This window comes from Chiloscyllium punctatum, chromosome 49 (assembly GCF_047496795.1).
Source record: "Chiloscyllium punctatum isolate Juve2018m chromosome 49, sChiPun1.3, whole genome shotgun sequence".
Taxonomy (NCBI): domain Eukaryota; kingdom Metazoa; phylum Chordata; class Chondrichthyes; order Orectolobiformes; family Hemiscylliidae; genus Chiloscyllium; species Chiloscyllium punctatum.
Genome location: NC_092787.1, coordinates 8,431,344 through 8,457,474, shown reverse-complemented (window position 1 = coordinate 8,457,474; position 26,131 = coordinate 8,431,344). Strand labels below are relative to the sequence as shown.

The window sequence follows — 26,131 nt, the reverse complement described above, 5'->3', positions numbered from 1 at the left end:
ATCTAATCAATTTGAACTGTACTACTGAATCTGTGTTATTTGAAATAATAGGAGATATAGCACTCATCCACCCTGACTTCCACCCTGGCATCACTCGCTTACAAAAGACCTTTTGAAATTTGGATTTTTTAAATTCATTCATGGGAATGGGGGCATCACAGGCTAGGCCAGCAATTTTTGCCTGGCCCTACTGCCCAGAGGGTGGTTAAGAGTCAACCACATTGCTATGGCTCAAAAGTTATATTTGGGCCACAACAGGTAAGGACAGTAGTTTCCTTCACTAGGGGACATTAGTGAACAAGATGGCATTTTTCCCCCAATAATCGAGTCAGCACTGGACTCTTAGTTTTTCAGAATTTGTTTTTATTATATTCAAGTTCCACTGTATGCAATGATGGGATTTGAACTTGGCTCTCCAGAACATTACCTTGGTACCTGGATTAATACTCAAGTGATAATACTGCAAGGTCATCAACTCTCAATGTTCATAACAATGAGATTTTCTCATGTAAGAAATACTATTGAGGAATGTTGTGTTCCCTGATAGTGGCAAGGTAGGTGGCAGGAAGTGCAAATGATCAGGTAGGTTGGTACCAGACAGTTATCTGTGGCACCTTCCCAATCAATTTCTGGCAAGGTCCTTGGACAACCTTCCCAACCCATTACCAATTAAGACCTTCAAGTGCTCAATTATTGGCCACCTATGGGGCTCAACCTGACAAAGGCCAAACTACTTGACTTCTCAGCAGGTGAGAAAAGTATCTGCTTCCCTAACATGAAAACCAGTGTGGTCTGTCTGGCCAAGTTGGAGTACCTCCGTTTGCTCCAATCTTGGGTCAGTAGGGATAAGGATAGGACTTGGGGAGGTGGAGACTGAAAGCCACCTACCTGTCCTTGCCTCTGACCCTCTTTCTCCATGACCCATAAATTATCATCATGCCCTCCCCCTCCAAAAAAAAACATTTTCATCAAATCTCCATGGCTGCACAACCTAATCTCCACCACCCACTCTGGTTCCCAGTAGCTGCTGGCCTCTGATTGGCCAGCAACTTCAAGCAAGACAGGGCAAGATACCATAAAGGATGAGAAGTCAACCAGATCACTACTTAAGTGTCTGACTGGCACAATCTTAAGGTCTTTCCCATTGGCTGGGATAGGGATTAGTTCCCCTGAAGATGCCCAGCCCATATTTAGTGCAGAAGAAACTAAACTGAGCCCTCCTATTAACATTACACCAACCATACACTATTCTCTGCACAACCAGGGAAATCCACTGAATTGAAGCATCTCATATCATTTTGGATACTTCCAGAAAATATGTTGTCACTTGTGTTATAAATATGTACTTCTTTCTGACTCAAACTGAACAAAATATTCAAACTTCTACAGCATCTCCAACTTTAAAATTAGTTTCTAAAAATCCTAAAGGCTCAGGAGCCTGATTCACCCCACACGCAATAGCCTACTCTTAATATTACTGATAAGGAATGTTATATTTTCATATGCCACTTGTTCTGTTACTTCTCTTCACCCCTCTGCTTTTTTTAAAGACATCTAAACTGTTGGTACTTTGGAACATAATAATGGCATAGTTGTAAACATCAGTTTTACTATTGGTTCAATAACACTTTGCAGCACATACCACCAGTTATAAGTAAATTTTATAATGCCTCACAATGTCTTTTGTGCAGCAAATCTCTTAATAGGAGGACACAAGGATACTTAAGCATGGGTAAAAGCTCTCTCTCAGCAAGACTGCTTCATTTTATTTGAATAGAAATGCATCCTCCTGCAAGTATAAATTATACAAAGATGTTTCCTGCACCAATAATTCTATCAAGGTCACTGTTCAAAACAGCCTTGCCTTGGTCACCTCCATACTTGACTTCTTGGGTCTTGATGGGTGGTCTCCCGATTTCAAACCAGGACAAACATCAAATTTCACTGTCCACATACTATCTGATATGAAGTCTTTCTCAAATAAACGTCCAAGTTTCCATTTGTCTCTGCTACCAATGTAATTTATTAAAAGTCCTCATGCTCATTTACAAATCCTTCCATGGTTCTATTCAGAGACATATCTTTGCAAACCTCTTACAACACAATGCTTTGGCGCACAAATACTGTTCTTCTAAGCCTAGACCACACTTTATTTCTTGCTATTATCTTCCACCCTTCCATTGGTGGAAACCTTTTAACCATTATGGAAGAGCATTCTGAATTTCCCAGGATTTTTAAAAGCTTCATCAATGCATAATTTTCAATCAAATTTTTGGTCACATCCCTTAACATCTCCCAACATCAACATCACATCAAACCATCCTTTCATCAAGTATTCGAGGGTGTTTCCTTGTGTTAAAGGTACAAACGCAAGTCTTTTTTGCTGTTCCTTTAATATCCTTGAAGTTGATTAATGCCTTAGTAAAACACTATATGAATATACAATATTCAAAATAACTAACCACCTCTCAGGTTCTATTTGCTACAGCAAACATTATGCATTTTCATCACAGTCCAAGATGCAAAATCAGTTCCTGAATAAATTTGCAAATTAGTTCATATGAATTTACACAAAATTGCTATCCATAAAGCTTTTCATGTTTAAAGGATCTGTACACTAATTTTATATATCAATAGGAAATCCTCTTGGCATACATAATTCATTACATAAAAACTGAAACTATTTGAAGTCACAGATCTATGCTGAAAATAGACAATTAACTGTGTAAAGAAGAGAGATCATTAAGTCCTCTTTCACAGGCCTTCCTTATATTTCATGATGAAAAATTCTTTCATTCAATCCCTCTCCACTAAACGTGGTTAATTATTTCTTTTGTATTATCTGTGTTATAAAAAAAAGCCTTATCTGTCATTCTGTCAGTTTGTAACTAGGATTTCTTATCATCTTCTGAGGTCACCTGACCAGAAGAACCAATCAAATGTCTAGAACCAGATTCTATTTCTCTGATTAGCTCCCATCATGATCTGACTGGTGCAGTTTACGGCTGCACTGACACACATCCTGATCAGAGTTCAGTAACTTGCATACCACCTTAGTTTTCCAACTCATTTGATTTTTTTAAAAATTGGATGATATTTAAAACTACGCCAGAAGTAACGCTGTTTGGAGTGGATTCCTTTAAAGGAGTAATGTCTGGTAGTTCTTCTTTGATTGCTCCTTGCAGTTCCATCAAACAAACTACTCCAGATACATGTAAGTATTTTCAAACATTTATAAAAGGTGGATCTGTTACACGTTAGATTTAAAACATCAGAGAGTTATGGTTAAATAAACAAGTTCATAATACTGCATTGTGAGATTATAAAATTGTATTTCAGCAACATAGCACGTTTGAATTCAAAAGTTATTGGAAGTGTAACTGAGATTTGGAATAAGTGGCAAGTCTAGGATGTTGACAAACATATATAAATTATTCATTTGTAAGTCATTATCATAGTAGTTCACGTGCATCATAAACATTCTCAGGACATATTGCCAGTAAATTGCAAAAATAAATAAAACTAAACCTAAAAGATTTATTTCATTCTTACCTGGCAAAACATAAGTAACATCAAAAAAGACTGATTTTAAAAAATGATCAGTAATGGAAAGATTGAACAATCCAGCTATGTGTTCAAAAAGTTAGATTTAAGTTGGGAACTATGGGACATAAATTGTAGACTCGTAAATTGACACTGTTCAAAGCATCTAATTTATCAACACATCTTTCAAAGCAGAATTGTAGTTCTTGTTATTTTACAAATTAGTTTGAAACATATACCATGGAACATTATATGTAGATCTTTGCTTTACATTTATTTAATAATATTGTGAGAAAGGTTATACTGCATCTAAATCCTAGTGGTGTCTCTAAATAACAAAACACTTTTGCAGACATACACAGTACCAAGAATGTCTTACTAGAACTAGGTAATACCTACCTTCAAAAGAAAACTGCATTTCTTTATAAAATAATGCCCGACACTTTGTATTAATAAGCAATTGTACATGTTTGCTATTTGTTCTGTCAGGAAGGAAAATTACATTGTGATAGTAGTAGCAAAAATGAATCAATAGAAAATACATTATATTCTAGAAAAAAAAGCATTAACAGTGTACCTTTTTAATGGAACTACATGTACAGCATTGTATAAAGTATGTTGTTTCTCAATGTAGTCATAAAAGTCTAATTATATTGTTAAACAGCATTTTGTTACAATATACTGTTTGAAAAGGATATTTAAAATTATATTAAGTTCTATATTAAAATCAGCAAACACAATGAAATAGTTTTCCTATATTGAAGATATTCTAAGAGCAACCAAAAACAATGAAATGTAACTGATTACATGACTCAAACAGATGATATTAATGCTAGATTATTGTCAAATTACTTCAAAGAGGTTTTATTTCAGGAACTCCTATGTTTTCTTTTAAATTTCTTTTGTTTCAAAGAAATAATTTGGAATGTTAATTTGAGAAATTGTCATTTGTCATGCACTACTTGATAAAAAAGAATTCACATTTCAAAGAAATTTTTAAAAATGTTTATGCCCTATATGTTTTGTTTATTGTTTATAAAAGATTTCTTAAGTAAAATGTTTACTCTAATTAAATGGAGTGGATAACTTGGTAAGAAAATTACAACACCCCAAAGATATTGTGTAACTATATTGAATTCCAATTCTCAAATATTTTGTTTACCTTGAGTCTTTTTATTGAAATGAATGGGGGAGGGGAAGTGATTTGTTGAGATTTTCAACATAACACATCATAAATTAAAAGGTGGGAATAATACATCTTAAATCTGATCAAATTCCATTTCCTTATTTTGGGTTTGAATATCTTTAATTCACATATAACCAGAAGTGAACAAATTTTATTCATTAAAATACCTCTCATTCCAACTAAACCAATATTCTGTGTTGAACAAAAATGTCAGCATTTTTTTTTCAGAATGTTTTATAGTAGTGTTATCCATTTATCCTCAAACAAGCATGAATGTGTATTTAAATGCTCTATTTAAAAATGTAACTTTGTGATGGACTTTTATAGGGAGGAATGAACAGCTTCTTCATTATTTATTTGAAAAAATCACAGTGAATTCATTTTGTTGAACATGGACGGAAAATATCAGCAGTAATCAATTGAGCAAAGAGATTATGTTCAGAGACTGGTCCTATGCAAAGTTCTTGCATCTTTTTATGAACTTTGGTTAAAAAATTGTTTCAAATATACTTTGACAAACGATGGTCAATTTTTAAAATAAAACTGGAAAGATAAAATGCATGGAGCTTCATTAGAAATTTTTTGTATTCCCTGAGGGATATAAATTGTGAATGAAATATCAGCAAGCCACACAGAAAAAAAGTTAATTAATTCAAACAACTGACAGCTAATTACCATTTCAGCATTCATTGGGATAAAAGATTTTAGTTTTGTAATAATCCCTATGTCAATGTCTCTTAATTACTGTGTCTAACACAAATGATCATTTTTATCAGTGTGGGAATTTGCAGTAAACCAAAAGACATTTACTGAGAGTTACTAGTGATAGTTACATTTCATGAGCTTAAACTAACATCCTTAAGATAATATTTTTAATAACACTGATGTTTCATCATGCTTACATTTTGCTCTTCCAATTTTTATATGAATGGATATATAATGCACATTGACCATATTTTTCACTTAATAAAACATTTATTGTATGAAGAGCTTGTGGATTTAACATAAATTCAATTATTCTTATTTCCATTACCTTTTTTTTCTATATACAGGAGAGTATGAAATGAGAAGTAGTTCCTGCTTACTGATGTGGTCATGTTTGACAAGGTTTCTGATATCACCCTCTGCCACTGACATGCATTATGTTTTAAGGAAAAAGACTTAAATTATTGGTGTATATTCTGATAAATCTTCAGCAGTTTGAAACAATTTGGCTTATGTTTCTTTCAGTGATATTTGAAAAATGTTGTACTGGGCTGTCGTTTTTCTTCTGATGATGCAGCCACTGATCATATGTATACAGTACTGTATTATTTGTTTTAAAAAAAAGAGTTTAAAATTACTTTGTTGAGGATAATGTCCAATTCAATGCACACTGGTTTTTCTCAGTACCTTCAAAATAACCCAAAATAAATTGTAACTTTTGACATTTTTATAAAAGATACTTCATCAGGGATGAGAACAACAGCAGCTGTTGGAATGTTGCAGTGGTAACATTCATATTTCTGTGCTGGTGAACTTACTCAAGGCCTGTAGTTCCTAAGGAGAGAGTTAGGAATCAAAGACAGACAGAAGAAAGGAGACTGCTGAGACAGAACCAGAAATGAAACAAAGCAGCATCCAGACACTTCAGAAATAAAGCCAAAAGATAGAGCAGGACAACGCTTAGGACATTACAGAGTCAGCAACATTTTTAAAAATGTAAATAAAGACAACAAGGTTGTTTGAAAGTGGATCAGAAATAAAAAGAAAGAATAATAAAGCAGAGATTAATAGAAGAATCATGAAAATAGGTAAAGAATCAAAAAGCATACCACAAAATAATCAAAAAGAGAAAGAAAATATAGAATCTTTGATAAATTAAGAGTAAGCAAAATGGGAAACAAAAGAGTGAATACAAGAACAAATGTTCAGAACGGATTGATGATGAGAATGGAGAAAAGTAGAAGACTGAAAGGAAATTTTATATGACATCTTACCATGGAAAGGGATAAATTGATTTGACAGCCAGTCTTTGTTAAAACAGGACAGGCTGGATTTTAAATATTTTAACAAGTTAAAAAAATATATTTGCTTTACTCTTTCTTGTTAATCATAAAACAATTAGTATGGTATTTAATGAACAGATAACTCCTAATTTAAGTTACATCTGCTGGCTTTTTAAAATTTAGATTTTATTTCATTAACATTTAGAAAATATATGAAATACCTTTGAAAGAATTGTATTTAGCGGTTAAAAAATGCCAAGCATAATTCAAATTACAAAATGAAAAATATAATTTTACATTTGAATTATAACCTCTACTGACCACAACAAATCTTGAGAATTCATAATCAGTGGTATTTTAATTAAAAACATTATCTCTACCAAGTTAAATGTAAAAAAAAACTGGGCTCAGAGGTCAAATCTTTCAAAAAAAAAGTACTTTCTTTCAGAAAACACAAATTAGAGGAACCAATTTTGAAACTTCATGATTTGGTATTTGATAATTTGTTTTGAAGTGGCACTGCTACTTATGACCATTATTCTCCATCAATCCATGACCTGTAACATTAGATCAACTCTCTTATTTCCAGACTATTCTTTCATAAAGATTTCCAAAGTAATCTGGAGGGAAATTAGTATTTTTAAAAGTGACCATGAAACTGTCAGATTGTCATTAAAAATCCAACCTGTCTTTAGTGAAGGCATGCTACCCTGCGTGAAATTACACCTAAACTAATCCAATTGACTCCTAACCACCAGCTAGTCATCTAGCAAGATATCCAGTCATCAAAAAGACTCCTCACCATTTTCTCAGGGCAATCAGTAAAAGGCAATTAATAACAGCCAGACCAGCGATGCTCACAACCGAAGTATCTAAAACAAATCATAGAATGATATTTACAAAAGAAAGTAAGTTTCAGAGGGAATACATGCATAGTTAATCGTAGCAAGATATATCATTAACAGTGATGGTAATGTCATCACGATCAGCACAAGACATCAAGAAGAAAATGTTATATTGGCCATCTTATATCCTTCCTCAGTTAAGTACTCAAGACAAAAACTAGGATGGCCAAGGGAATAAATACCAACCTGATATTCCCCAACGCTCCCTCAGACTCAGCTGGCAGGTGGCGCATGCGCTGGGTTGCAGCTGCTTCTCGCTGATTGGTTCCACTGTGTATCGGTTAGTAACTCGGCACCTGATTGCCTCATGGCCTTGTCACCAGGACCGCCATGGCCCAATAGGATGTCGGCACTTGGAAAGAGCCCTGCCTACTCCGTGCGCCCCTTTTACCTCGGCGCCTGGTTCACTCCCAGTCCCAGTTTAGGAATAGACAAGGAGTAATTAAGGCAATGATCAGTGTGTGGGAAAGGCAAGTTGCCAAATATTATTATTTTTATGTTATTTATCAAACTGCGAACCTCATAAGCTCTGTGAAAGGACCTTTAAAGTGAAAAAAACTTTTAATGCGACACCCAAATCACTCCCCGGAAATGTTTTAGTTTCTTACCAGAGGAGTCAAATTGCTCTGAGGGAGCGGGGGAAACAATGTTAGTCGATCCTTGAGAAATATCACAATAATAATTAACCTCTACTGCCAACGACTCCAACTTGCTCGTAAAAATCCAAAGTTTCCAATGAATTTTGTCTTTAAAAGGGCCTTTTTTTACTTTAGAATGGGCAATTCTTCTACATGTAATTCTCTAGAATAACGGTATTAATTAAAATCCAATCATTGAGATGGTAGTTGATGTTAGTGCGGTTGCACAGTGGCGAGTGGCTGTCTGACGCCACGGATTTTTTTTTTTTGACAGGTTGTAAATCGAGGCGATTTTCATCTGAGGTACCATAAGACTATATCCTATGGTGAGCACAGAAATTGTGCTTATAAATAAAGTGCTGGTGAAATGTTCAAATGCACAAATTCAGCCAGTTTATGTAGCTTATTTATTAATGAAGTGGCTTTAGAATTCAGTCAGATCTTTGTTCACGGCTGTGCGCTGAATTCAAAGAATGAAACCTTACCGTTTGGATTTGTCAACCGGGACAAGGTTTAATGGACAGGTGTTTGCAACTGAACGTAAAGATATCAGGTTGATTTTTGTTTTCTCATAAATTACACAAGACCGGAGTATTTCACGACCGGGGGCTAGTGCGAATTTTACAAATTAAGCTCTACTAACATAAACTTTGAAAAAATATATTGAACGCGTTTGCAATAATTTGGGATTCATAAGCATTATCCTTTAAATTTCTGCATAGAATTGCCCCGCAAGTGCACAGGAGTTTGAATGCATTAAATGCAACCCGGTTCAATTAAGGACATTTTTTCCGCTCCGTTCGCTCCGGTTCTTTACAAAATTGAATTACCCTTGACTGATTATTCTACCTCTAAATAAATGTTTCCTGTCAGCGGCCTGTGTAGCTGAACAGATTCCCGTCAGTGTCAAACAAAATTTATTTTATTCAACTTTCCCATTGATGTCATTTTATAATTTAACGTGTTTAACATGATCATATTTCTTCTTGCTATCCTACAATAAGATTATTTTTGTTAAATAGTATTGGCGTTCCGCTTCACGTTAAAGCCACAAGCCATGTAACCCGTGTGAACGACGGGCCTTGCGATTATACTCGAGAGCATTCTAATAATTTTCTTCTCGTTCAAAAACGGCGGAGGGAAGGAAACTGATTTTTTTTTTGTTGAATTGTTCAAATTTTCGCTTGTAAGCTTTGAATCAATAAAATATTCAAAATAAACTTCAGCTTCAGTTTCTTTAAACTGAATCTACGAATATGTTGATTTGACGGAAAGTGACACTTTTGTAACATAAATTGCCCAATTATAGCAACTTTGGCTTTAAAATGAAAGGTCGATTCCAACGGATAATGCTGAGGGAAGATGATTCACAATTGTGTTAATATCCCACTGTCCTAAGAAAAACGGGAATATGAAAATTTTAAATTAATTTTTGGTTCGACTATTTAACATTTCTTGTATGCCAGTAGTGCAATGTTTAAGTATTAATAACATTTCGGAGGAAAGTTGGTGTTCAAAGGTTGAAGTAATGAAATATCCGCGATATTTCACCCGTATACAACACAAAACGTTGTAACATTTATTCGGGATCCACCGAACAAAAGGGTGTGTGTTAAAACGAATACTTTTCCTACATCGATTTCACTTTATTCGTTAGGACCGGATCTCAGACGAGGTTTTAATCTGACTCTATCATCAATATTGTGGAGACACAGACTTTCAGAAACATCTATTCAATCAGATACTTTTTTTCTGGAATAAGTACACATAAAGCTGCTTATGTGACCCATGGTCCATTACCAATTACAGGAAAAACATGGCTCATTAGCCGAATATTAAATATTACCGGACACAGGGGATTAATGTTCTTGATAATTGGGGTGCGAGGGAGGATATAATTCAACCTTTTCCAGGGGAGTGTTCAGTAAAAGAAAAATCCCCTCACAATTAAAAGAAACTATTTGGAGGAGGTCTGAGCTGTTTCTCTTGTTTTGTGCGTTCTGAATGATGGCATATTTTGTGTGGTTTGAAGTTTTTTTTTCCTGATCGTACGAATTGCTTTACTGTGAATCTCTGAGAGCCGAACTTTTACTTTCATCCACTGCATTGTCTTTTTTTCAGGATAAACGGGACATCAACATTTTAAAGTTTTGCTGTATAAAAGTTACTAGACAGGATGGAGATTTTATTAATTTATTTTGCTGTGTGTTTGGAAGCTTAATGAATATGTAGAACATAAAGCATGTGTTAAATCTAAGTGCCACCGATTGGTATTAATCTAATCGTAGTTTGTGGGACCATATACCGGAAAGAGCGGGACTCTATTTCAATATTTGTTGATGTTGAAGACTATCTTTTTCCTAACCATGTTGTGGGACACACAATTTAAAAAATCTTGTGAAAATAAATTGAATATTCACTTGCTGAATAAATAAGATATTCGGTTTTAATAGCAGTTTCTGTTATTTCTTTTATAAATGTGAAATGGAAGCACATCAGTGGAACTGTACTGAACCTCAAATAATCATTTGTTATCGATGCTTTCATAGGAGCATCTCTCACTTACGTCTGTGGGCAGGTCAACGTCTCCATGGCAAACTGATGTGTGATTTGTGAGCTTTCTATAAATTACTGTCTTCAGAGAGCGTCAGAAGCAAAAGGCATTTCTTAATATCCAGTTACCTCTGAACTTCGGTGAATCAGGGACCACCCGGTTCGAGCCCTTTTTGTGTGTGTGTGTGTGTGACAATTATAGCCAAAAAAACCCCCACTGCCAACCTAATTTTTATTTCTCCTGTTCAGCCCGTCAGTTCAAGGTGATGGACTACGTTTATGATGATGACCTGGATGAACTGTGTCCAGTCTGTGGAGATAAAGTGTCCGGTTATCATTACGGTCTGCTGACCTGTGAGAGTTGCAAGGTGAGTCGAACGGTGCGAATTCGGAAGATTTTGCTTCTTCCCCCAAATGACGGATTTTGGTTATTTCTAAAACAATGACCGAATCAGGATGAAACTGAAATGAAAGCCGATCGAGTGAACGAGGAAACCCAATTAACTAATTCACTACTACAAAGTTAAGGTGTAAAGAGATGCCAAATATTTAAACCTGGAGCGGGTTTATTTGTGGGGAATGTCTCGAAGGGAACGTAAGTGATCGATTTGTGTTCAGTTTTGTTGCATTTATTCATTTGTCTATGTTAAGTAACTTTCAATCACTTTCCCTTAGGGATTTTTCAAAAGAACTGTTCAGAATAGCAAGCGCTACACTTGCACCGAGAATCAGAATTGCAAAATAGATAAAACTCAGAGGAAGAGATGTCCGTACTGCCGATTTCAGAAATGTCTGACCGTGGGAATGAGATTGGAAGGTAAGCTGTGAATTGTTGTTTTAGCTGTTTTGAAATGATCATAAAATCGGATTTTCACTGATGAAGATTGTTCGGGGGTGTATTTGGAACCTGGCTGTCATTAAGGGGGCAATTATGTAAAGGATAACTGGGGCAGCGGCTCCCATCCCAGGAAAGAATTAAAGAAACAACACATCTTAAGCGTATCGATACAAACAAGTTTGTTTTAATTTAATTTTTAAAGTGAAATTTGATCACACCCGTATTAACGGCAAGTAACTGAGGGTTCAGTATGGTTAAAAAGATCACATCGACTAGATTTCCCCTCAGAATTCTTAGGTCCGAGAGTGGACTGTTTTAAGGATTTTCCAATTTTACTGAAGCTGGAGATGAAATGAACTTGTTAATTAGAACGTTCATGGGTCAGTATGTTCTATTAGCCATTGATAATATTGATAATATTATACTTACACTGCAAACTCTTGACCAGAACTAGTAGGCCTTTTAGAAAATGGAAACAGACATGATGAGTAATGTGTCCCAGATGTTCAATTTTTGGCGTCCAGGATTATTCAGCATTTATACTGTGCTGCAAGTTCCATATGATCTAGAAACATGCATCAAGGTTAGAATTGTCTTACTGGACTGAGTTGGGATTAGTATTTGATTCACTTATGTATTTTTCCAGAATGTTCCCTTTTAAAACGGACCATTAATTGCATGCAATTCAATGACAATTGTAACAGTGGTGTTTTTTCACAATGAGAGACAATGTTTAAAAAAAGGTGCAGATGGACAATGAAAATATTAGAGTGGCATAATTAGCAATAATTTCCAGATCAGCATAAAAAGACTGATAATAGGGATTGTCTGAAAAATACTTTAAGCATTTTAACATTGGAATTCAAATGCAAATGAAATAACTCAAGTTAATGACAATGAGAAGATATATCTGATCAAGTCTTAAAATTAAATGTGTGACAGAACAATACTGTATAATTGAAAATACCACCAAGTTAATGGAGAAATTTGAATTTAGTTCATAATATTAGACCTGCTTCATTGAATTTTATTTAAAAATAAATAATTTAATAACAATTACATTAAAATATAGCGTATATAAATATTTGTAAATATAAAATAAAGAATTGCAGTAATATATTCAAAATCCCTACAAGTAAAACATCGAATTGCAATATACAGTGTTGAATCACATGCACACTTGGATTTTTTTTATTAAAAATAATTTAAGATCTGCCTAGCTATGAAGAAGTTTGAGCAGTATTTTGAGTGCATTGAAAAATTTGTTTCTTTGAAGTAATAAGTCATTACACCCCCTAATATTTAAGTTATAATAAAATGCTTCCTGCAATATTTATCCTATTTGGTTATGACAGGTTTGATCTATTTTCCTGGGGTGCACATTATCTGTATAAATTCTAAGGACTACATGCATGTAAACTATGCAGACATCATAGCATCACTTTTGAAAACAAACTGCAAGAACTTTTCAAGATACTATGCTGGAGAAATATTTAATTTAAGAATTGGCCTCTCATTATGTTTTATCTGAATTGTTCCATGTCCCCTGCAACTCCAGGATCAAACTTCATTGTAGCAACTCCATCTGGATGCAAACCAGGACTTAGAAACCATGAGATACTGTCATGGAAATGGTTTTGTAAAAATTTGTGATCTAATTAACTAGAAGCATTTATTCATCTCAATCAGTTTTGTAATCCTATGCTCTTGATGCCTTATGTACCAAAAAGAGTGAAATTTCACTTTTATGGGAGACTGCCCTCCATGTAAAATTAGTGCTTCTGTTCTGTTCCTGAATTATATAGCAGTAAACACAACTGGATAGATAATATTTGAGACCATTTTCATAGCAGTGAAGTTACATTTTAACTTGTAACTATACCTTGGTTGGATGGGGATAAAGCAGGAGACTGGCATTATGAAATGTTCATTTGAACAGCTGTTGCAGACAGGATTGGTTGAATAGCCTCTTTCTACACCATAACAATTGTGTGATGTCATGAAAAAAGTGGTGTGTTTAAAGATTTACCTGCTAGAATTATGTGGATGCTTTGGTTGTGATTTTAAATACTTTTATTTGGTGATATTCAGTAGCAGCAGTGTGTACCATCTACAAGAAGCAGTCAAAAATTCACCAATGCTCCTCAGACAGCACCTTCCAAACACAGGACCACCACCATCTAGAAGGATAAGAATTGCAGATACATGGGAAGACCACCACTTGAAAGTTCCCCTCCAAGCCAATCACCATTCTGTCTTGGAAATATATCACCATTCCTTTACTGTTACTGGGTTAAAATCCTGGAATTCTGTATGGAAGGGCATTGTAGGGCAATCTACTGCAGTGGTTCAAAAGAACGTAGCTCACCACGACCATTCACCAAGGGCAACTAGGGATGGGCAATAAATGGTGGACATCAACATCTCACAAGTGGATTTTTAAAAAAATGTCCTGGTCAAGTAGACTGTCTAATGGAAAACTAAGGCACATAAAGCAGCAAAAATAAATGGTAGGCCTGGTATTTTTTCAGTAATTAGCAGCAAATGACTAAAAAGCTAATAATAACACAGAAAATTGATTATAAAAATAAATTGACAAACTAAAAAAATCATAAACTTTTATGGTTATATAAAAAGACAGAAAGTAGCTAAAGTAAATGTGGGATCTTTGGAGAATGCAACTTGGGAATTGATCATGGGGAACAGGGAAGTAGCAGACAATTTAATTAAATATTTTGCATCTGTCTTCACGATGGAGGACACTATAAATATCCCAAAGATAACAAATAAGCAAGGACTTAATGGAAGGAAAAATATGCTAACAGTCTCAGTTACAAAGGGCAAAATATTTGACAAACCAATGGGATTAAAGACAGACAAATCACCAGCACCCAATGACCTGCACCAAAGGGCTATAAAGGAAATGGCTGCATGGATAATGGAAGCATTGGTTGGAATATTTCCAGAACTCACTGGAGGGTTCCAGAGATTGAAAAACCGTTAGTACGATGCCCTAGTTCAAGCAGGGAGGGAGGTTCAATGGGCAGGCAATGGGACTGGTGGTATTATCACTGGACTGTTAATCCAGAGGCCCAGATAACATTTTGGAGACCTGGATTCGAATCCTGCCATGGCAGAAGGTGGAATTTGAATTCAATAAATAAGCAAAATTAAGAATCTAACGATGCCCATGAATCCATGGCCGATTGTCGGAAAAACCCATCTGGTTCACTAGTGTCGTTTATGAAAGAAGGACACTAATGAACCTGGTCTAGCAATGTGGTTGACCTTTAACTGCCCTCTTGGTCAATTGGGGATGGGCAATAAACACTGCGTGGGCAGCAATGCCCTCATCCCGTGAATGAATAAAGATAAAATAGGCAGGAAACTATAGGTCAGTTGGTCTATCGTCAGTCATTGGGAAAATGCTAGAGCCCAATATTAAGGAAGAAATAGCAGGACATGTAGATAAGCCTGATATGATCAAACAGATTCAATATGTTTTTCAAAAAATTTGCAAGAGTTTTTTGAGGATATTGTAAGTCCAGTTAATAAAAGAAACCTGGTAGATGTAGCGTATTTGGATTTTAAGAAGACATTTAAGACCATAAGACCATAAAACATAGGAGTGGAAGTAAGGCCATTCGGCCCATCGAGTCCACTCCGCCATTTGATCATGGCTGCTGGGCACTTCAACTCCACTTACCCGCATTCTCCCCGTAGCCCTTAATTCCCCAAGACAACAAGAATCTATCAATCTCTGCCTTGAAGACATTTAGCGTCCCGGCCTCCACTGCACTCTGCGGCAATGAATTCCACAGGCCCACCACTCTCTGGCTGACGAAATGTTTCCGCATTTCTGTTCTGAATTTACCCCTCTAATTCTAAGGCTGTGTCCACAGGTCCTAGTCTGCTCACTTAACGGAAACAATTTCCTAGCATCCACCCTTTCCAAGCCATGTATTATCTTGTACGTCTCTATTAAGTCTCCCCTTAATCTTCTAAACTCCAATGAATACAATCCCAAGATCCTCAGCCGTTCCTCATATGTTAGGCCTACCATTCCAGGCCTACATTTGATAACGTTCCACAAAAAAGGATATTGCACAAGATAGGAGCTCATTTTATTATGGTACAGTATCAGCACAGATTGAGGATTGGTCAACACACAGACGAGAGGGAGTTTGGATCAATTAGTCTTTTTCAGTTGGAGAGGCAGAATTAGTGGAATTCCGCAAGGATCAGTCTGAGGCCCTCAGTTATTTACTATGTATATTAGTGACTTAGAGGAGGGGACAGAGTGTAATGTATACAAATTTACTGACAATACAAAAATAGTTGGGAGGTTACATTGTGATAAGGCATCTGCAAAGGGATGTAAATAGGTTGAGTGCATGGACAAAAACCTCGCAGTTGGAGTTTAATGTAGGAAAGTGAGAGTTCATGTACTTTGGTAGGAAAATCAAATAGTAGCCTTATATCAATGAAGAGAATCTCCAAAAAAGTGCATTGCAGAGGGGTTTGTGTTTTCTTGTGCATGGAGTACAATAAGTTAGCATGCAGGTGCAACGAGTAACTAAGGAGGCAAATGCAAGTTTGGCCTGATTGATAGGGTGTTGACAGAGCCACACCTAAAGTTTGTGTGCTGTTTTGTTCGCCATATTTTAAAAAATGGTATACTGGTGGTGGAGGCTGTTAAAAAAAAATCCAGTAGTCTAATTCCTAAAATGAAGAGATTGATTTATACGAATAGCTAAACAAGCTAGGCCTTTACCCATTAGAGTTTAAAAGAATGAGAGGTGATCTTGTTGAAGCAGACAGGATTCTGGAATAGGTTGGGGGGGGGAATGCTTGACAGGGTAGACATTGAGAAGATGTTTCCACTAGTGGGGAAATTTTGAAATAGGCCAGATAGTTACCAAGTTAGGGAGTGCTCATTTAAAACTGAGATGCTTAAGAATTTCGTTCCCCAAATGTGAGTGTCTGAAATTTTCTATTCCAGAGCACTATGGAGACAAGATCATAGAATCCCTACAATGTGGAATAGGCCCTTCAGCCCAACAAGTCCACACTGACCCTCTGAAGAGACCCACCCACTGGACCCATCATTCTAAATTTACCCCTAACCAATGCACCCAACCTACACATCCTTGAACACTATGGACAATTTAACATGGCCAATTTACCTAACCTTGGATTGTAGGAGGAACCCAGAGCAAACCCACACTGATGTGGGGAGAATGTGCAAACTTCACACAGACAGTCGCCTGAGGCTGGAATTGAACCTGGGTCCCTGGCACTGTGGGGTAGTAGTGCTAACCACTGAGCCATCGTGCCACCCCTTTGAACTTATTACAAGAAGAGGTAGATTTTTGAAATAACGGGGAGTTGATAGCAATGTTGAGCTAGCATGAAAGTGGATTTGAGGCCTGGAGAGATTAACCATTATCTATTTGATTGATGGGGCAGGCTTGAGGGGCCAAATGGTCTAGTCCTGCTCCTACTTTTTACATTTTTCTGTTTTGATACTCTTCGTTGTAGAAAAATCATCTCAATATACCTGGGTTGTTTCATTTCTCACTTTTGGTTCAAATTTACCATTGAATAGTTGCTTGAAACAGGAAAAACACATATCAATTGTTATGATTATTAAAGAAAATTTAATTAACTTGTAACTTAGAGTGAGCGAGGAATCTCAAGTAGTTCCACACATATTTAGTTTGCTGTGCAAAGTTGCAACAATAAGCGGCAACGGACTGCATGACACAAAATTTATCACAAGTATTTTAATTAAATGAACACTAATTAAAGAAGAAATTTTATTTTAAGGTTCACCTCTTGAAATGGCAACAAGGTATTGAATAAATAATTACAGAAAGTTAAAACCTAAAGTGTACTTTAATTATGTTGAGAAAATATAATCTTAATCAAACAGGGGCAGCAAGGTGGCTCAGTGGTTACCACCGCTGCTCACAGCACCAGGGTCCCAGGTTTGATTCCAGCCTTGGGTGACTGTCTGTGTGGAGTTTGCATATTCTCCCAGTGTCTATGTGGGTTTCCTCTGGGTGCTCCAGTTTCCTCCCACAGTCCAAAGATGTGTAGGTCAGGTGAATTGGCCAGGCTAACTTGCCCATCGTGTTAAGTGCATTAGTCAGAGGGAAATGGGACTGGGTAGGTTACTCTTCGGAGGGTCAGTGTGGACTTGTTGGGCTGAAGGGCCTGTTTCCACACTGTAGGGAATGTAAGCATGACTTGCAAAGAGCTAGCCTAATGTTATAGACAATGGAGAACTTTGCAGAAAACCTTGGGATTGATTTAATACAAATGAGATGACCCACTGAGGAAATCTAGCCCATTTTGCTTTATTGAAATGGACCTACTTTCATCCAGTTATCAAGTTGCATCAATAATGGCTTTTGATTTCCCCTAGCTGAATGTATTCCTTCCTACAGGTTGGAAGACAAAGTATGGTGATGGGAGAGCTTTGGAAGGGAGAAGGTGAAGGTTGATAGGGTTATAAAAATAGCATTAAAATGCAATCACATATTGTAGATGCAGACATGTAAGTAAATTTGGACACATTGTTGTTTGCTATAGTCTGACTTCTCCCATGTTACAAAGACAAAATGTAATTAAATAGTAGACACGTACAATTTCAAAGTACAAAACATTGTCACGCTTTCTAGAAGAACATTCAACACATGCACAATGTAAACTGAAACATTTCACTGATTTATTTGGCTCTAGAAGTATTAAAGAAAGCAGTCCGATTAATTGAAAGGAAATCTCCATTTTCAGCCAGCGATACGGAGAAGCATTTGTGACCATAGTAAATAGGAGCAGGAAGCTCTTGAACTTATTTCGCCATCAGTAAGATCATAATGGGTCTTTTACATAAAATAATTTTAATCAAATTGCAATGCGCCTACCCACGAACCTTCAAGAGAGCTAAGGAGGCTCCTATGTAACTGATTTGCCTTCAATCATGCTCAATGTCAAAAAAGAGTAATGAAAACAGTGCTGAAGTAAATACATGAAAAATATCTTTATTCTCAATTTGCTCACTTCATAATGGCCAGACCTTGCACTAAGTAACAGTGACATTAGAAAGATGAAGATGGTTCTAAATTAGAACAGAGCAAGTTAATTAGAAAAGACAGATAAGAGCAAGTCTGAGAATGAAGTATATTTATTTCAATGCAAGAGGCCTTACAAATAAAGCTGACAAACGCGGGTTATATATGGGAACATGGGACTTGGACATGGTAGCTATTACAGAAACTTGGCTGAGAGATGGACAGGATTGGCCACTCCATGTTCCAGGTTTTAGATGTTATAGGAAGGATAGAAAGAGAGGCAAGAAAGGAGGGGGAGTGGCATTTTTGATTAAGGAAAACATTACTATAATTAGAGAAGCTATTTCTGAGGGATCATTTTGTGAATATATATGGGTTGAAATGAGAAATAAGAAAATGATAATCATTTTGATGAGAGGGCTTTTGCCCAAAATGTCGATTTTCCTGCTCTTCAGATGCTGCCTGACCTGCTGTGCTTTTCCAGCACCACACTCTTGAATCTAATCTCCAGCATCTGCAGTCCTCACTTTCTCCCTTAAACAATAGGCCTACCAATAGTTGGAAGGAAAGTGAGACGCAAATATGTTGAGAAATCTCAAAACTATGTATGAATAATAAGGTTGAACTCGTAGGGGATTTTAATTTTCCAAACATTGGCTGGGACTGTTATGTGGGAAATTTCTGACAGGAACAAAAGCTTAACTATTTTTTACAGTTTTAATAAAAGAGAGTCCATGAGTTTGACTGCAGTAAATAATTAACAAAATTCACATTAGTGATGAGAAGGTGCATTCGCAGATTGGCATTAAGATACGTAACTTGGACAGAAGAATTTGCATAGAGGGAATATGTGGGGAATCTATTCAAAATGTGCAATGTAAATATTTATGAGACCTTGGTTAGGTTTCAGGTGTGGAATGATTTGTTTTTAGCAAAGAGACGATAAAGAGCAATTAGGTAGAGGTGTTCAGAATCATGAATGATTATGATAGAGTGAAGAAGGAGAAAGCATTTCAATGCCAGAAGATTTGGTAATCAAAGGAGGCAGACTTGTGATTAGTAAAGGAACCAAAGTAACCACATGTGACACAGGAAATCAATGTTTTTAATGTTGTCTGTTTTGATCTGGTATCCACTGCCTGAAAGTTAGAATAGCTTCATCAAGATCGAAAAGGGAATTAGAGAGATACTTGAAAAGAAAGATTTACTGAGCTATCACAATGAGCAGTGAGTGAGAATAATTGGATAGCACAACCAATGAGCTGGCACACGGATGATGGGCCATGTGGCCTCCTTCTGTGCTCTATCATTCTCTGGTTACTGGGATAGAAGGAATCTATTCATCCCATGAAAACTATTCATAGCCTGTATTGTTGGAATAATTTAAAGGACACTTATTCACTGTGTGCTTGATTGGAATGGCATAGAAATATAAAAAATAGCACTATTTTCACTAATTGAATTAGCGGGATAGAATAGAGAGAAAACATTCCCTTTGTGTATTTTTGTGCTAGGATGGAAGGACTGTATTTACCTCCTGGGTATTATAAGGATAGTTTAGAGATAATCTATTCAATATGTTACTTTTGGGGTAATATATTGGAACTACCTGGGGATCTATCCATTTTTAATTTATAAGTGTAGTAGGATTCTATTCACCGTCCATGTTAATAGAATTAACCAGACCAAATTTTTCACCTTATCCATTATTAAGATAATATTAAGGGAATCTATTCACAATTCATCTAATATTTGCTGTTGACAGTGGGTATAATTTGGAAAATATTGTTTCTGAGTAATTGACAAATCTCATTGTGCTGAATGAACAAAATAATACATATACCTTGGGGATGAATTTCCATTATCTAATGTTTTTTCTACTATTTCTACAGATTCTCCTAAATTTATAGTGAATGCTTAAAACATTGAAAGGAAATTAAGTAATTAATAGTGAATAGCAAATGTAAAATTATATTTCAAGAGTTGATGAATCTGCTGATAAAAAACAAATTATAAATTATTAATTTTTAAAAAAATACCTTGAATATGTTTGAGCAGTTTGATTCACATTTATAACAAATGATCAATCAGAATGCAGTTATAAATCCCAAAGAAATGAGATATAAATAAAGTGTTTGTTTTGGTCAGTTAGATATTTGATAAGCTCAATCATAAATAAGATTTTCCAAAACAAGCAACTGTGAGTTTCACTAAACATGATATAGAAAAAATATTCATCAAGATACCAAAACCTGCAAAATTTAGGCTTGGGTTGGGAATAATTGATTTGATTTAGTTTCAATTCCTTGTCACATGACATCTCATGACCAACTTGACTCCAAACTGTTCATGCTTATGTTTGCTTTTAAGAAGCAGTCATGAGCTTGTCATTCGATAACTGACACATAGAAACCTCTGTTGGTGGACAATAGGTGCATTTCTATTTAAAATATGTAAATACTCACTGTTGTTACATTCCTGACTGCAGTGGCAATGCATCCACACTCATCGAACACTTCTATTTGGGGATGGAACTGCACCACTAACTGTTTACCTCCCTGCCACTAGGCCAAGGAAGTTAATGAGTCTTGGACATTTGAAGAGTATTGCACAATTTTCCATCATTCAATGAATTGCAAAATGTGATATATCAAGCTCAAAGATTCTGCATGAGCTTTTTACTGGACAGCTGACTTCATTATGATCCAATAACCTGCACAGAATAGCTTGCAATGCGTGCATTGATATTCAATCTGCAAAAATCAAATAATGTATGTAGATTTAAACATCACCATTGATTTAGGAAATGGAAGAAGCTTTGACAAAGACACATTTCACTGTGAGATTGACTCCATGTTTAAGGTATTAAATTATTCAGTTTTGGTATTTGTATTGAAAGATAAGATTAAATGGGAAGTTATCAATGTATTCAATTCAAACTATTTATAGTATTATAATACTCTATGATTTGCTAATGGAAAATAGAAATTTGTAACTATGGAATATAGATTTGTCAAATCTGTATTATTAGCTCGATCAAACACAAAGCATTGGAGCATTGCATAAAAGCTACATCTTGTGCTTTTCTGATTAAACCCGTAATGTACTATACTAAACATGCCGTACAGCTGATCAAGTTCTGTTACACTGTAGAAATATATAAAATATTACACACAACATCCGAACAGCTGTTGAGGCCAATTCTCATTTTGATATTAACTTTCGTCTTGGTTCCGGACTTTAAATTTTAACATAATTTTGTTACGAACCCACCGCAATCCCATAACTGACGCTGGTTAAAATGTGCAAGATAAGGAGGAGGACCTTTCTCTTTCAGCGACCAGTTGGTTTCCCATTGCCACAGGTCTGGCATTTCTGGTTCCCTGTTAATCCCTGAGGCTGCTAGTATGTTCCTTGTTGACCATGTACAGAAGTTGCCACTCTATCTCCCTGGAAACACTTTCAAACTGCTTTCATCAGCCCCTTTTATAAGATTTGATAGGCATCAGAAAATGAGTGACACAGGACACCTTGGTGCTGAAAGGGCACAGCTGGCCCTCCCCACTCCTATGCTGTTAACCTTATAAAGGGCTGATTGAGCCTTCTGTTTCCTCTCAGAGTGACCTACAACATCTCTGAAGTGTCTAAGCAGAAATCCACCCATGTTTTATTCCATGGACTGGATTAATTTTGAACTAATGCTATTCTAGAGTCATGTTCTAAGTTGGTCACTTAGACTCAAAGGCAAGAGAACAGTTATAATGAGGAATGAGAAAGCAGCAAAATAATTAAACAAATATTTGGGATTGGTCCCTACAGATTGGAAGTTTGCAAACTTAACACTGTTTGCAAGAAAGGAGTTAGGAAGCAAGAAATGAGAGAACTACAGGTCATACGCACAAGTATAAGACCATTCAACTCTTTCACCCTGCTCTGTCATTCACTAAGATACTTCAGTCATTGGGAAAATGCTGGATTCTATTATTATGAGAGTCTTAGAAATGTACCTAGGAAGATATAACAATATTGGAACAAATCAGCATGGTTTTACAAAAGGAAAATCCTGTTGACATATTTATCAGTATTCTTTAAGGACTTAAGTGACAAGATTGATGAATGGGAATCTACTAGATGTAGTCCCTGGATTTCCAAAAAGCATGTGATCACAAAATTACAAAATTGTTATGGTGCATTCAGTCCACTGTGTCTGATCCTGTTCTCAGAGTATTTTAACTTTGAGCCAATCTCCTGTCTTTGCTCATAATTCTGCATATTGTTTATATTTAAATAATTATCCAAAACCCCGTTGAATGCCTCAATTAAACCAGCCTCCACCACATTTCCAGGCAGACAGTGCATTCCAGATCCTATTTATTCACTGTGTGAAAAAAATCTTCCTCACCTCGCTTTTGTTGTTTTGCAAACAGTTTAGAATTGTGCCCTTTGGTTCTCAATCTGTTTATAAGTGGAAACCATTTCTCCTATCCACTCCCTGACCAGACTCCTCATGGTTTTGAAAACTTCTACTGAATCTCCTTTTAGCCTTCTCCTCACCAAGCAAAATGGTCCCAACTTCTCCAATCTTTCCCTGTAACTGTAGTGTTTCATCCCTGGAACCATTCTCATGAACCTTTTCTGCATTCTCTCTAATGTGTTCATATCCTTTCTATGATGTGACACGCAGAGCTGTAAACAACATTCCAGCTGATGTCTAACCAGTGCCTTATATAAGTTTATCATGAGCTCTGAAGAAGGGTCACTGGACTCGAAATGTTAATTATGTTTTCTCTTCACAGATGTGCTGAGTTTCTCCAGCAATTTATATTTTTGTGTACTGCAGACCTCCAGCATCCACAATTCTTTGTTTAATTCATCATGACCTTACTGCTATTGTAAACTGTGCACCCATTTATGAAGCCTGGAATACTAGATAATTCATTAACAGCTTTCTCTATCTATTCTGCCACCTATAATGGCTAATGTACATATAAAACCAAGTTTCTTTGCTCCTGCACATGCTTTAGAATAGTCCCTTTATTCTATACCGTCAATGTGATAAGGCACCCCCAAAAGGTTAATAGGCAAGATTACAGTCCCTGAAATTAGGGGAATATATTAGCACAAAGAGAGGTGTGATTAATAGATAGAGATGAAGAATGAGCATAAAAACGATTGGTGCTGAAAACTCAGCTATTTACAATTAATATAATAATTTAGATGAAGAAACAGAGAGAAATGTATCTAATGACAAAAGCTAGGTGGGAAGGTTAGATGTGGGGAGGACACAGAAACTGCAAACAGATTTAGATAGGTCAAGTGCGTGGGCAACAAAGTGGCAGATGGAGTATAATAAATAAAGACGTGAAATCATTCATAACAGTAGAAACCTGTTAAGTTTCAAAGAGACTTCAGTGTGCTTTTGTAAGTAATACAGAAAGTTATCATGTAGGCAACAATTGGGCAAAAGAAATCTCATGTTGGCTTTTATTGCAAGGGTATTGGAGTATGGGAACTCAGAAGTCTTGCTAAAATTGTACAGGGCTTTGATGAGACCTCACCTGGAATATTGCGATTAATTCTGATTTTATTTAAGGCAGGATATGATCGCATTGGAAGCATCAAAAGTTCCCTAAAATGATGCCTGGGATGAGAGGGTTGGCCTTTGATAAGAGACTTAGTAAATTGGGCCTATATTCTCTAGGGTTTACAAGCATAAGAGATGATCTCATTGAAATATAGAAGTTTTTGAAGGGGCTTGATAGGATAAATGCTCAGAGATTGTTTCAGCTGGTCAGGCAATCTAAAACATGAGGGCACAGTCTCTGGAGATCATTATTGATTTCGATGAAAAGTTACTTCATTCAAAGAGTTATGAATCTTTGGAATTTGCTTTCCCAGAGAGTTGTGGATGTTCCATTGTTCACTATGAGAGAGACAAATTTTTGCTGTCTTATGAATCAAAGTTCTGGAAACTGGTTTGGAAAATGGGATCGATACGCAAGATCACTTATGTTTATATCAAATGGCGAAGCAGACTCAGTAGTCTGAATCGTCTATTTCTGCACCTTTTCCTTGTGTTCTTTTTTTCTTTTTTAACTGTCATTATTTCACACATGAATATTTCATATATTCACAACATTATTGAGTTATAATTAATTAATGCATGAATGGCAGTAAGGAATTTATGGGTTGGAATTTCCTTTTTCATTTCTATTTCAGTCCAGATCAATTAGAAGGTACCTGAAGTACATTCAGACCAAATAGATCTTAACTCATCCATTCCTCTCTCCTGGCGTGGCTATACCATTCCCCTGGTACAGACATGCTCCCCCTGTATTCAACTGATGGAGTCTGGCATAGCATTAAAATCAGACAGTGTCACGCCCCCTTTGGCTGGTGTCCATAAGCAGCAAGCCTGAGATCCTGCAACACTTCTCCTCTAATTTCTAGCTCCACTTATTTGAAGTGGAAGAGATTTCTCATAGTATCAGTACAGCGCAGAAGGAGGCCATTTGGCCCATTGAGTTCATACTGACCCTTTGAAGGGCATCCCACACAGACCTCACCATATCCCTGTAACCTTGCATGTCCCATTGCTAACTCACCTAACCTGGACACTATGGGCAATTTTATATGACCAATCCACCTAACCTGCAGAAGTTTGGACTGAGAGGGACCTCTAGTACCAAGGGGGAATGTGCAAACTCCACACAGTCCAAGGGTGGAATTGAATCCAGGTCCCTGGAACTGTGAGGCAGCAGTACTAACTAGTATTAACCACTGAGCCACTGTGCTGCCTATGCAGCCCTTTCACAGATACCCCAACCTTGGCATAACCTTCAGATTTCGATGAGTTAACTGACAAGCGGGAGGCAGTAAGAATACATAATCTGGGATTTGAGCATTGAAAACAGTCTTGGCAGTATCAAGTCATTATCATGAAGGGTAACATGCAATTTCTAACAATTAGAAGGTTAAATTGCATTCAACCAGAACAGCTATAGTTTAAAACAATTGTTTCACAGAAGTACTTCATACATTATATTTATGTGTTAGAAAATGAATGAGATGTCATATGCTGCTGATAATAAGTAATGCCACAAAATGGAGTCTGGGAGATAATAATAATGATCTCCCTTTTTGTCTTATTTGAAAAAAAAAACAATTGTAAAACCCTATGCAAGCAACACTACATCACTATTCCTAGCATAATTAGATGACAGAGATCTCCAAACTTTGTCAAGCTACACCATTTGTTTCGCAATCGATATTCTGAAGAAGGTTTGTTAGAGGCCAAGTACAGCTAAGTCAAAGCCATAGATTGTGAGAATCTTGAAGACATTCCTGATGTTGCACAGTCTATGTCACTGTTCCAGATGTTTAGTAAACCAGATTCAAGTCTCT

At 36.2% G+C, this 26,131-nt stretch overlaps 1 protein-coding gene across 1 annotated transcript in view; it reads left to right on the top strand.

The window, feature by feature from the left end:
- The first annotated feature begins 3,010 nt into the window (after positions 1–3,010).
- Positions 3,011–26,131, top strand: part of LOC140469594 (nuclear receptor subfamily 5 group A member 2-like) — a 100,456-nt gene continuing 77,335 nt past the window's right edge. The window contains exons 1-3 of the mRNA XM_072566266.1: positions 3,011–3,214; positions 11,063–11,181; positions 11,489–11,630. Coding sequence (XP_072422367.1) covers positions 3,091–3,214; positions 11,063–11,181; positions 11,489–11,630 — 385 coding nt within the window. The 5' untranslated portion in view covers positions 3,011–3,090. The remainder of the gene's footprint in view (positions 3,215–11,062; positions 11,182–11,488; positions 11,631–26,131) is intronic.